At 43.0% G+C, this 13,619-nt stretch overlaps 1 protein-coding gene across 4 annotated transcripts in view; it reads right to left on the reverse strand.

Moving 5' to 3' along the window:
• Positions 1-12,513, reverse strand: part of piezo1 (piezo type mechanosensitive ion channel component 1 (Er blood group)) — a 95,359-nt gene extending 82,846 nt beyond the window's left edge. For 2 of the 4 annotated variants that reach the window (XM_085427221.1, XM_085427220.1), the window contains exon 1: positions 12,044-12,513. In XM_085427221.1, coding sequence (XP_085283347.1) covers positions 12,044-12,107 — 64 coding nt within the window. In that variant the 5' untranslated portion in view covers positions 12,108-12,513. The remainder of the gene's footprint in view (positions 1-12,043) is intronic. The other 2 variants (XM_085427219.1, XM_085427217.1) reach the window with 1 other exon arrangement.
• Positions 12,514-13,619: the final 1,106 nt, after the last annotated feature.

A 13,619-nucleotide genomic window follows, 5' to 3' on the forward strand; every position in this document is an offset into this window, starting at 1 on the left:
GTTAACCACCACCTGTTCTGCCCGTTCACTTCGTTCTTCTTCTTCTATCCAGCTTGCTTTACCTTCCTTCCGCCTCACCACCATGGGAAGCAGAGCTTTCAGCTGCTCTGCTCCCAGGCTGTGGAATTCTCTGCTCCCAGAAATAAGAAACATTGGTTCTCTCCCAGTTTAAATCCCAACTCAAAGCTCATCTGTTCAAATCTGCATATTCACTGTGAATCCACTGTTTGTTCATTTTATCTTGTGCTTTTGTTTTATTGTTCTTATTCTGCCATTGTTTTACTAAGTGTTTTATCCTATTGTAAAGTGTCCTTGGGTGACTTGAAAGGCGCTCATAAATAAAATCTATTATTATTATTATTATATATCCAGTCCTTTCATCTGGATCCTTGCTGCTTTCACGTAGCAGAGGGAAATAATATCTTTGATAAATTTAATTTTTTTGTTTCAATTGAAAATGAAAACAAAAGCCCAGCACAGAAACATCATAAATAATTACTAATGATACTCTCACTTAGATAAAGGTGAGTAATCCATTTTAGTCTCACTAAACAGAGCCGAGTTGACTGGAACTGTTCTCTAAAAGTTTTATCACACATCTAACAGATACTTCAGAATTCATATTAGTCAGTTTAGGCAAATCAAATCAAATCAAATAACTTTTTATTGTCACATCACATGTGCAGGCACACTGGCACAGCACATGCGAGTGAAATTCTTGTGTGCGAGCTTCACAAGCAACAGAGATGTGCAAACACAACAACACAAACGAGCAAAATACAAGAATGGCCAACCTGAAACTAATAAATATATGTACAATATATAATAGTGTATGCATTTCTGGATGTGTATACTAAATATTTTCCTACGTGTGTGTGTGTGTGTGTGTGTGTGTGTGTGTGTGTGTGTGTGTGTGTGTGTGTGTGTGTGTGTGTGTGTGTATACACATTTTTACAAATTAAATAGTAAAAAAATAAAATAAAATAAAAATAATAATAATAATAATAATAAAATATATAAAATATACAGAGTTGAATATGTGCAAAACAAGTGGCATTTATATACAGTGTGGAGTGCATAATGTTGAAGTTCCAGTAGTGAAGCTGAGGTGTCTATGACGTGTTCAGCAGTCTGATGGCCTGATGGAAAAAGCTGTCTCTCAGTCTGCTGGTACGGGACCGGATGCTGCAGAACCTCCTTCCTGATGGAAGCAGTCTGAACAGTTTATGGCTGGGGTGACTGGAGTCCTTGATGATCCTCCCCGCTTTCCTCAGGCACCGCTTCCTGTAGATGTCTTGGAGGGAGGGAAGCTCACCTCCAATTATCCGTTCAGAGCACCGCACTACTCGCTGGAGAGCTTTGCAGTTGTAGGCGGTGCTGTTGCCATACCAGGTGGTGATGCATCCAGTGAGGATGCTCTCAATGGCACAGTGATAGAAGGTCCTGAGGATGCGGGGGCTCATGCCGAATCTTTTCAGTCTCCTGAGAAAGAAGAGGCGCTGCTGCGCCTTCTTCACTGTTTTGTTTGTGTGTACTGACCACGTAAGATCCTCAGCCAGGTGTACGCCAAGGAACCGGAAGCTGCTCACTCTCTCCACAGCAGCGCCGTTGATGGTGATGGGGGTGTGTACTTCTCTGCACCTCCGGAAGTCCACTATCAACTCCTTTGTCTTTGCGACGTTGAGGGTGAGATGGTTGTCTTGACACCAGTGGGTCAGGGCGCTGACCTCCTCCCTGTAAGCCGTCTCATCACCGTTGGTGATAAGACCCACCACTGTAGTGTCGTCCGCAAACTTCACAATGATGTTGGAGTTGTTAGTGGCTGTGCAGTCGTAGGTGTAGAGTGAGTATAGGAGAGGGCTCAGTACACACCCCTGTGGAGCACCAGTGTTCAGTGTGATGGGGGATGAGGTGATGCTGCCCAGTCTGACCACCTGGTGTCTGTCAGACAGGAAGCTAAGGATCCAGCTGCAAAGGGAGCTGCTCAGTCCTAGATCCTGCAGTTTCCTGTCCAGCTTCGAGGGAACGATGGTATTGAATGCTGAGCTGTAATCTACAAACAGCATCCTCACATACGTGTCTCTCTTCTCCAGGTGTGACAGGGCAGTGTGTAGTGTCAGGGCTATGGCATCATCAGTGGACCTGTTGTGGCGGTATGCGAACTGTAGAGGGTCCAGTGAGTCGGGTAGTGCAGAGCAGATGAAGTCCCTGACCAGCTTCTCGAAGCATTTGCTTACGATGGGGGTCAGGGCTACAGGTCGCCAGTCTGTAGGCACCCCTTGTATGTGGATCTATACTTAGACCTCTTCTGTTTTCACTACATACGTTACCTCTGGGTCATGTATGAAACATGTTCAAATGCATCTCCGACCACTGCTATGCTGATAATATGTAGCTGTAGTTTTCTGCTAAGCCAACAACCCCAACACAATGCTTTTCTGCCATTAATAATTGAATGTCTTCAAACTTTGCTCGTGTAAATCCAGGTGAAACAGAGGTTCTTGTGTTCTGCGAGACTGAAGAAGTCAGCTGGATGGGTGACGAAACGTTTCTCCCACAAAACGCTACGTCCAGATGAACTGGATCAACGTTTGGAGATTTACTTACCTGGATGATTGAGCATGCATCAAGATATATCAAACATGTTCTCTTGCTTCATTTGATGTATTTTACTATACACGGTACAGAACAGAGAATGAAACACCTGCAAATGTGTATGAAATGGCTTTTGCCAGCCCATCTGATTTCCGTGCCACCCAAAGAAAATCTTTCTAGCTCCACCTCTGAGTGTGACACAACCACCACCATCTAATATCTTTGCACTAACAGGCGTTCACTACTGTTAGGTTTTGTATTGTTCATTGTCATTTATGCTTAGAAATATTTACTCATATATGCTTAGAAGTGTATAATCATTTGTAGATTGAAAGAATGTCTCATCCTAGGAGGTCTGTAACAACTCTGTGTAGCATGAAGAGGGGAGTGCGTTCACTCCTCTACAGAGTGTTCTGGCATAGATCCGTATCTTCTCTTGTTGATATATGGCATAGCAAACACACGTATATCTGTTTAAGTATAAGAGCCTTTTGTTCAGATGGACCCGCTAGACTCTTCACAGGGTCACATCTTGACCTCACACAAATCACACACACACACACAAATCACACACACACACACACACACACACACACACACACACACACACACACACACACACACACACACACACACACACACACACAGTATTCTTTGTTCACATGTATACCTATGTAAGATGTTATATGTTAATGAACCTATGCATATTCATGTAACCTCAATAAAAGAACAGTGTTACGGGAGAACGGACGAGAGCAACTGGGGTCAAGCGAAGGGACGGCGTTTGTCCGGTTCTCTCCCGTGCACGAGAAACATGAAGAACTTTGCCTACTTTGTGTCTTGCTTTGCTGTGTAATTATATTGTCTTCAACGTTCCAGCGGATGGGTTCAAGCTACAAACCTATCAACTACCAAAGCAACAAACACTGGAGCCAGTTCTTGAACGGCCTTCTACATCATCTGCTGGGGCATCTGAGGTCTCCCCTACACAGGCTAGAGCTAATTAAAGGAAGCTCCATACAGGTTCATAGACTGCAGTGGAGATGTGGAAATACTTTTATTTTTATTACATGAAAGAGTGCCACAGGAATATGATAGTCAAGTGCACACTGCATCAAGGACAGAACAACTGCAATATACTTGCTGACACAAGTTTGTCTTTCTGCAACCCTCTATTCACACAACTGAGGAAAACTAGAACAGAAGTGCAATTTAGAGAAGTCAAAAGGGAATCCTCTGTGTCAGCGGGAGACGTTCTTTTCTGCTGGGAGTGCCTCAGCGTGCCGGTCGGCATGTTTGATTTGGCCAAAGGGATTTGTATCTCCTCCCTGGATGAAACTAGGGGTCTTTCCACTTTTAGGCGAATGTGTAAACTGCTAAACTATCAGAGCTCTCTATATTAGTATTTAACTTAAAAATCCCTCATTGTGCTTCCAAGCCAGGGTTTCCTGCTTCTTGTTCAGTTGAACAATAACTGATGCGTCCTGTCATCAAACCTTAGCTAAGCACTGAACTCAAATACACAGGGCAGAACAACGGCAAACAACAATAAAAGGAAGTGCACAATATGTGCCAAGGACAAAATCCACAATCAAATACAAGAGTACCAAGAGCGACAGCTAGCTCGCTGACTAACAATGCCACATTTTGATTTTTAACTTTATGTCTCCGTTTGAGTCCATGCTGAGATTCAGTCTGGCAGATTATGTTATTGCTGCTCACCTCATACATGAGTGCACTTTTGCAAGCTCCAGGTTGCAGAAAGGCTCCCTTCATGTGAGGTCCTCAGAACTCTTAAACGTAGCTTTATGTATGATGACATGATTAGAGAGATGAAATAAAGACATGGTGATCACATTCTCTCCAGTTATAACAGAGGTTTGATCAAATGCTATTTATATTACAATCTGTTCTGTCAGTGAGATTCCTCTCCACTCTTTTTCAGATCTAAAAGGTAAAAACGCTTCTGCTGAGGAAAGAATCAAAGCGAGGAGCAACGGTGATAAAGGTCCAGCTCAGCTTTGTTGGAATGGAACATTCTCTTGTTGCATGTAGTAGAGTTCATCCTGAGCAACTTTCCTGTTTTTGTGGAAAGAAAAAAGGTGTGTGCACACACACACACACACGTATGCTCACTGGCCACTTCATTAGTTACATCTGACTAACACTGGGTAGGACTTCAGACTGCCAGAAATATTCCTCAGAGATTTTGGTCCACATTGATGTAACGCTGTCACAGCTGCTACATCCATGACATCGATGGATGAGGTGCTCTATTGCACTAAGATAAGGTGACTGTGAGGCCATCTGAGCACAGTGGTGTGAGATCCATTTTAATTTTGTGACATTGTGCATCATCCTGCTGGTTGCAGCTGTCAGAGGTTCTGCAATGATCTAGCACAGCGGTCTCCAATCTTTTTTGCGCCACGGACCGGTTTATGCCCGACAATATTTTCACGGACCGGCCTTTAAGGTGTCGCGGATAAATACAACAAAATAAAACTAGTACCGGTACCGAAAAAAATAAGATTTATTCATAACATACGTGAAAAGACCCAGGAAAACCGAGTAAACGATAAAAACGATGACAAAATAACGCTGAAAACCGATAAAAACCCTGAAAACCAGACATTTCTTGTTTTGCAGACCAGTCTCTGTAAACTCTAGAAATGCTTGTGTGGGAAAATCCTATCAGGTCAGCAGATTCTGAAATGCTCAAATCAGCCCATCTGGCACTAACAATGACGCCACGTTCCAAGTCACACAAATGAACTTTCTTCCAAATTTTTATGCTCATGTTGAACTTGTGTTCAAAGTGTGTTAACAAGCAGCTCAACAGGTGTACCTAATGAAGTGGCTGGTGTGTGTCATTTATGGCCCAGTGCTCCTCTGCACCGTTTCCATGACAGTAAAAACAAATACACTGCATAACATAAATGTCTGTGATGATACATCAGCCGAAGGAATCGGAAGAGTTGAAGGTGAAAGCCTGGATTTGAAGCAAACACTTAAAGAACAGAAACAGTTTTGACTCGGGCCTGATGAAATCACTCAACAAGCTGCCAAAATGTTGAACTGACTGACCAAACACCAGAAACCACAGAAAGAATACCAGCTGATCAAAACTAACAAACAACAGAGCCGTTTTATTGGGTATAACAGACGCAAAACACTTAGTCTAGCTAGCAGAGGAGCAGACTCATTCAGCAGCCTGATGCTGAATTCTCTTATATTCTGTCATCTGTATATTCAGAGAAATAGCACAAAAACTTGTGTCAGGGTGAAAATACAGCAGTACTTATTGCCAAGTATTTCAAGCAGGTACACAGTGTGTAGGTCTGTAGCTGTGAGACTCAGCGGTGCTTTGCAGCCTATTCCTTATCAAAGGATGTTTCTGCCCAGTATACAGGTTGAGTGGCTCACAGCAAACTCAGACATATCAGTGTATGTCAGAGAGACAAAGTGCTTCAAGTGCAAAGAATGAACGTACTAAATCAGTCTGTGGGATTGCTTAAATGTGACTGTAGTGTGCGGCATGTTAAAGGCCTGTGAGAGCAGGAAAGCACTGGCTCTGCCCTGGTTCATATGTGTTTAAATGAGTTCTACAGCTATAGTCAGATATTCCATGAGTTAAGGCTCTGTTACAAACAGGCCAATCACAGCACTGAAGCAGACGCTGTCCCAACTCTGAACTCTCCAAACGTAGCTATCCTCTTTGCCTCCTGGCATCAACATGTAACAGTATACCTTTACCATTAAAACTAAGCACGTAGGAAAATCGGACTCCGAGTCAAGAGCAGGTTGTACAGTTTCCTTTTCTTAGAAATGACAGTGAGATGAGCTGCTGTTCAGTGTGCTGATGGTGGCGAAATTAAAGCACAAATAAATCCTTCTCTCTGACTCACTCCTACACACCGAGGATTTCTCACCGAGCCGTGAAGTCCTGTTAAACTGCACTACTGTGGAATGACTCTGACTCACTAGGCTACATCACACAGTTCTCTTGTAAACAGGCTCATTTTTGTTACTCAGATCAGGTCTGTGTCTGAAACAAACCCAGCCAGTGGTGCTGCGCTTTTTCCCCCTCTCATCTTTTTTAATTCAGATCTTTCACCGAAACCTAAAATAACACCTCGCTACTTATGTTCAACACGCTCGAGTGAAGTGTACTTGTGTAAACTTTAACTACATTATTCCACAGCCCTTATAAAGTTGTTGTTGTTGATACTTGATCCATCATTATATGTAAGGAATGGACTTTCTTACTGTCTCTGCAAAGAAACAGGTGGAAGGAATCTGTCAACTCTGGGTTGTGAGCATTGGAATACACTCCCAACAACAAGAAGCTCCTGTCTCATTGTTCCTTTGCCAGCTATCTATCAAAAATTAAGGTCCTCACAACAAATATTTGCTTTGAAGCTGTACTTCCATGTACGTTTGCATGTTTTTATAAATCACTGTCACTAACGTTCATAAAAAGTCAATGTACCACGAGTTTTGAAACAACTGATTACAAACAATATTCATAAAAGTGCTTTCTATCAAACATTCTCCCAAGGTCCAGTGTCTTACCCAAGGACACTTTGGCAGACTGGGATCAAACTACCAACCTTGGGATTAGCAGATGAGCTACAACCACCCTTAATATTTGAAATTTTAGTGTGAAGAGCGACACATGATCAGGATCACAAAGTGTTTGTTTGGATGAGGGTAATTCTCCAGGAAATGTTGATGCAATGTCCTCTTGGCTGTTATATCGTCGGGTTTCACTTCCTTTGTATCACAATGTGAACTGTTTAAAGACACAATGTTGCAAGTTGTAACAAGTTGCATCCTGTCTGAGACTGTTTCTGTTTCTCTCAGTCTCCCAACATTTCATAGCAACAGTAGTCATGCCCCACACAGTAAGACTGTTAACATTCCAGCTTATGACATTTGTCCTCTGAGATTGCCAGCTGGATTTAGGCTAAACATACACTTCCTGTTTTATCTGAGCAGAATATTAATTTTACTTGTTACAAACTCTGCTGAATGACACTCCTAACCTAAACCAGAGCAGATTGGGCATAAAAACATTTAAATAACATGGCTTTAGATTTGGAAAATCCCTAAATGGCAGAAAAGAGTCATTATTTTTGTAGGATCACTACATGGATTTGGGTGGAACAGAATAGATAGTGTAAATGATCCATAAACAGCAGTAGTTATTTTTAACTGAATATGTGACCATGGCATTCAGAGGGCTCTGTGCAGGAATCAGCATTATTGGGTTTCCTAAGAAGAGGCTCTGTGATCACCAGAGTTTTCCATGATATTAGTACAGCTTCACACTGGGAACCTGATCAAACCAAGCCAACAGTTCAGACTTTGACTATATGCTCAAAATCACAACTTTGTTGTGATTCTTCTCAGAGGAATTTGTTAGAGAAGTGCAGTGTATCGCGTGCAGGAACCTGTGTGGGACTGCCTTTACAGAACAGCACCACTGATTCAAACCACAACTGAGAGAAGTTTGCGGTGAACATGCGAGCAAGAAGACAAACACGTGTCAGGACCCAGCCTTTTGCAGGTCTTTATGAAAGAGTAGCAGTAAAACACTGCGGTGGTAAAGGAGGAGAATGGCAGTATGAACTGTTTGCTGATGTGTTCAGCAACATTCAGGAGACCATTCTTCCAAAAGCTTTGGGACAGCTACACCCTTCATCTTTAAACAGCGTCTGCATGAACCGCTGAGCAATGGCACTGCTCCCAACAAAGCTGCCATACTACGAATGACCGTCACCAACATGTCATATTTACACAACTGTAAAGGAAAGTACTAGGGGTGGGTTTTTATAATCGATTCATTGATTAAAATCGATTATGGCTTGGATAACGTAAAATCGATTAATTAAAATCCTGAATCGATTTTTTTAATATAAATTTATTTTGCCCGAAATGCCAGAATCTCTGGTGACATCTCACAAAATTTCAAGAACCACCAAACAGCTAAGACAGTAAATGAGAGCAGGAACACGGATTCTGCACAAAGACTTAAACACACAGCGCGACCCGCGGATCAGAATCATTTAGATGTCGCCTTTCTCACCCGACGGCACAGACACGGTCGGGGCTGAAAGCCGACAGCTCACTGATTCTGATCTGTCGGCGGGTCCGCGCTTTGTGTTCACGCCCTTTATGTGCTGATTCTAAAGCTGTTAGTTTGATCTCTTTCCAAACAATATTGACCGAACCAGCAGCAAAAGAAGATCCACATAAACATCGTCATGAATTCACTCTGACTTTTACTGTTTTGCTTCCACCGCGATGCACAGCTCTCTCTCTCTGTCTCTCTGTCTCTCTCTCTCGCCCTCTCTCTGTCTCTCTCTCTCTCGCCCTCTCTCTCTCTCTGTCTCTCTGTCTCTCTCTGTCTCTCTCGCCCTCTCTCTCTCTCTGTCTCTCTGTCTCTCTCTCTCTCTCGCCCTCTCTCTCTCTCTGTCTCTCTGTCTCTCTCTCTCTCTGTCTCTCTCGCCCTCTCTCTCTCTCTGTGTACTTCAAGAACAGTTTCCCTTTCTTCATTATTCGCTTGCTTGTTACGCACAAGTTTACCGTTGTTTACAGCAGAGGTGTGGACTCGAGTCACATGACTTGGACTCGAGTCAGACTCGAGTCATTAATTTTATGACTTTAGACTTGACTTGAAAAAATGTTCTAAGACTTGTGACTTGACTTGGACTTTTACACCAATGACTTGGGACTTGAATTGGACTTGAACCGGTTTACTTGAAAAGACTTGATATTTTACCCCAAATATAAAATTTAACATGCATATTATATAGAGATTGAAAATGTGACGTCATTCACGGGTAGAACCGCAAAGGATTCTGGGAACTCGTGGCAAGCGGTACTAGCGCACGCAGGCTTTCAATTAAAATCAGTTACACAGCGATAAAAAGAAACACAAAAATGTCAAGAAGCTGTTGTATTATTAACTGCAATAGCCGGTCGCATGACAGCCACGGGAAGCCGACGGGTAAAGAGATCGGTTGTTATCGGATTACCTCGTTGAAGAGAAATTGTTCGAGCCATGTTTCCGAAGTAACAAAGAGGCGACGGATGGCCTGGATTGCAGCCATTCAAAGACCAAATATAACGTCCCAGAACCCTCCAGCTCACAGGTTAGTCTGCTCCAAGCATTTACACAAAGGTCAGTCTGCTGTTGTAGTTAATGCGTCATTTTTCTTAACATAATTGGTGATATAGGTTACAAGCAAGTCTGGCGCTGAACAGAAATTGTCGCGTTATGCTCCTTTGTTTATTGTGCATAAATAGTGAATTGTCCTGACACAATATTGCGTTTCGCTTCTGTTATTATGGTACACTGACAAAAACATATACTTTTATTCACAGGATAAAACTGGTTTTTTGTATCACTAATTGCCCAGTACGATTACAGCATACAGTATTATTGTCACTGCTACATTTCTGTGATGCTACCAGAAATTATTTCCACTACTAATTAATTACCGTTGAGCTCAAAGGTCCTATTAATAAACGGTTAACGAATGTGTATTTATGACGACGATTTGTGAGACTGGTAAACTTATGATACGTACGATGGTCTTTCGTTCTACACGGTGCATTTCAAGGTCCTGCACCCATCCGTCGGTAAACTGTACCTGGGCTTGTTGCAGTGACCGGAAGTTACTAAACTTCATGAGTGTGTGCACTCACTCCAAGAACCGTATGATTATAAATATGCATATAAATATGCTAAGATGAGATAGCTGACTTCATCTAACTAGCAAATGTTGTCCAGGCTACGTTGGTGATACAGTTTTTTTTAATGTGTATGATATTTTTGTCATGCGATTTTAAAGCTGGTGCTACAACCGCATCCAAGAATAACATGCAGCTTATCTCAGAACTGTCGGTGAAAATTATTCTTGGAGCTAGGTTTAATTGAGCTGCATTTTAAAGAGGTGCAATTTCACAATTTGTGTATATTTTCTAAGTTCACTATTTTGTCATGTGTTGAGAAAAACACAGATTTAAAATTACATGGTCTAATATTTACATTTAGCATAACTGCAACATTATTTTTTCGTTTTGTTTTTTTTTTAAAGACTCGAAAGGACTTGAAATTCAAAGTTTCAGACTTGTGACTTGACTCGGACTTTTACACCAGTGACTTGAGACTCGACTCTGACTTGCCTGACATTACTTGAGACTTGACTTGAGACTTGAGGATAAAGACTTGAGACTTACTTGAGACTTGCAAAACAATGACTTGGTCCCACCTCTGGTTTACAGGCTGTCGGCCGCTGTTTTTTTCCCTTTTACATTCTTCCGAAAAGAAAACCTCATTTCTGCTGTTCAATACTGAACAAATTTAAACTTTTTAAAATTATTCAAAATGCAAAACGCTTAACCGTGTCTCTAATAAAACCTCTGTAACTTCAGAGGTAATGTTCATATGTTGATTAATGGTTTTCTTTCGTTTTTGATGTACTGCAGAATATTTTTATAAAATCCCAGGCCAGGAAAACCACCTTCATGTTTTTCTGTGTTTTATCTTCAGCTACTTTGACACAAAGGCCTCTGCTGTGATGCTCACACCTTTGATAAAGTCTTGCGTGTGTCAGCTTCCTTTTTATTGATACAAAAATATGTAAATGTACTGATCTGAATTATAATATTTCTGACTGTCAAAATTTCCCAGATTCAAATCGAATCGAATCGAATTAAATCGAATCGTGGATCGAATCGATTCGGGACCTTGTGAATCGGAATTGAATCGATTCTAGAAATCAGTGACGATACCCAGCCCTAGAAAGTACCAGTGCAGTCGAGTCAGTGCAGGGTGTGTCAGCGGGCTGCTGGAGACCACAGCCACACACTGCTTTTAGCAAGGACCCACCACCCAACAAGCCACTGGATTGTTGTCTGTCCCACACACAGAGGGTCGTCTTCTCTCCTGCAGGCCCCAACTGAAAGGCATTTCATCATGTCCACTGTTAAACTGATGGCTGACTGAGAAACGGGGGCGCAAACAAGCTTTTCCACAGCCCAGACAGGATGGCAGCTTTAACACGCGCAATAGACACACTTACTTTCCGCTCACGCTCAGGAAAACCTGCAGTGCATGCAGCAGTTCGGTTACCTAATGTGAACTGGTGTTTTCCACATCAGCGCCTTGGAGAAAAGCTCGTGCTCGTGCACGCGCAGCAGTGACACTTTTGAGCCAAACTCCGGAGCAGAGAGCTGTGTGACACGCAGGGCTGAGAGTTTCTGTGAACACCTCTGAACTATAAACGCAGTGTGGAAATGTGTCGGCCTGTACGACTTCTGTCAAACTTGTGGAGAGTTTTGACTCCCTGGCGAACTCCCAGTGCGTCACGGAGCCGAGCCCGGACGAGCCGAGAGCCGCTGTGCTGGCATCAGTGCAGCTGCTTCTCTTTCAGCTTACCTGTTAAGAGGCCGGAGGGCAGCAGAAGGCAGTAGAAGAGCCAGACAACCACCTGAAGATCCATGGCAGAGCACGTCAACGCCGCGCACACGGCACGAAGGCTGGCTCGATGTCAGACGCACTCCATTTGGTCTAAGGTGGCCGATCGCTGTCCGGGCCGTTACTCCGTAACGTGAACACTCACACTGAAGCTCCGCTTCGCGCTGAGCCGAGGGAGGGGGTCTTCTGTAGGGATAGCTGGAGGCCGGGCTGAGGCGGCTCCGCGGCACATGGAAAAAGTGATTCACGGGCGGTCCGTGTGAGGGGCGTTCATACTGCAGCTGCTCACAGTCGCCTCCCTCTCTCGCAGTCTGACTGCGCGTTAAAGTTCGTGCAGAGCGCTCACAGCACTCAGTCCTTCTTCTAATGACCCTTTCACACTCTCCCGTGTCAGATCCGTGTCAGTCAGTACTTGGGGGTACCTGAGGCCGCTCCTCACGTCAAGTTTGGCAAAATTCGTATAATAACGCGGTCAGGTAGCGCCCCTCTGCGTACGCAGGGTGACGCAGCACCGGCGTGGAGAGGTCACCGCGTTGATCCTGATGTGATGACTTAGAAAAACGATATTAATTGAAATAAACTCGTGGCGCTCAGCAGCCACTCCTGACTGCAAAGCAGTGAAATTACGACTTGTTCTCTCCAGATGTTTCCACATTACAGAACTCCAGATATCAGCTGATTTTTCACAGGTTTCAGTTACAAAGTCAACAAAAGTTTGGATTTGATAAATCTGTGGCTGTGGCTCAGTGTCCGCATTGAGCCACAGCCACAGATTTATCTTCCAGCTTCCGGCTGCAAATCACAGAAGAGATCAATGGCGCACAGTCCACTCAGTCATCCTGTGGCTGAGTGGCTGCTGTGGACCATTCAAAGCTCACTGCTCATCAGCGTGCTAAACCTTGGGGGGTCTCTCTGTCTAAATAAATAAATAAATCTGACCCCCCTAACCCCCCTGGAAATTACGCCCCTGTCGACACACAGTGACGTGGTTGTGATCTAGTGTTATTCTGCTCCCCCCCCCCCCCCCCAAAAAAAAACAAAAAACAAAAAAAACAACAACAACTTTATTAAGCAACAGTATACAGAGAATGTATTTGAACATAATTAACACATGCCAGGGGGTGCATATAAAAAGTTACATAGCCTACATTCAAATAATTTGTAATTAGTACAAATAGTAATTGTTTTTATAGCCTTTTTATTAAGTGATCCACTAAGCAGTTATCAGTATAGCTGTGTTTAAAATGAGGCTTTTGGCTACTGTATTTGCATTTCTGGAAATAACATTTAGCTAAGATAGCTAACAGATTTATTATAAAGTATACATCTTCCGTTTTGCCTTTGAAAGAAACAAATACAACATTTTCCCATTTCAAAGTAAAGACAAAATGTTCTAGCACGTGACCCAGAAGTCTCAGGATAGCTTTCACATTCATGTCCCTTTTGAACTTTGTCATGATTAACTGCATACTATTTAGCACGAATATTCTCATTACCTTTACTGTGGTTTGTTAGACAGATTCTCCCTTTGTGTGAA

Source organism: Rhamphochromis longiceps, linkage group LG13 (assembly GCF_057381845.1).
Source record: "Rhamphochromis longiceps isolate RC_006_pf linkage group LG13, R_longiceps_female_GT1.1, whole genome shotgun sequence".
In the NCBI taxonomy this organism is placed as follows: domain Eukaryota; kingdom Metazoa; phylum Chordata; class Actinopteri; order Cichliformes; family Cichlidae; genus Rhamphochromis; species Rhamphochromis longiceps.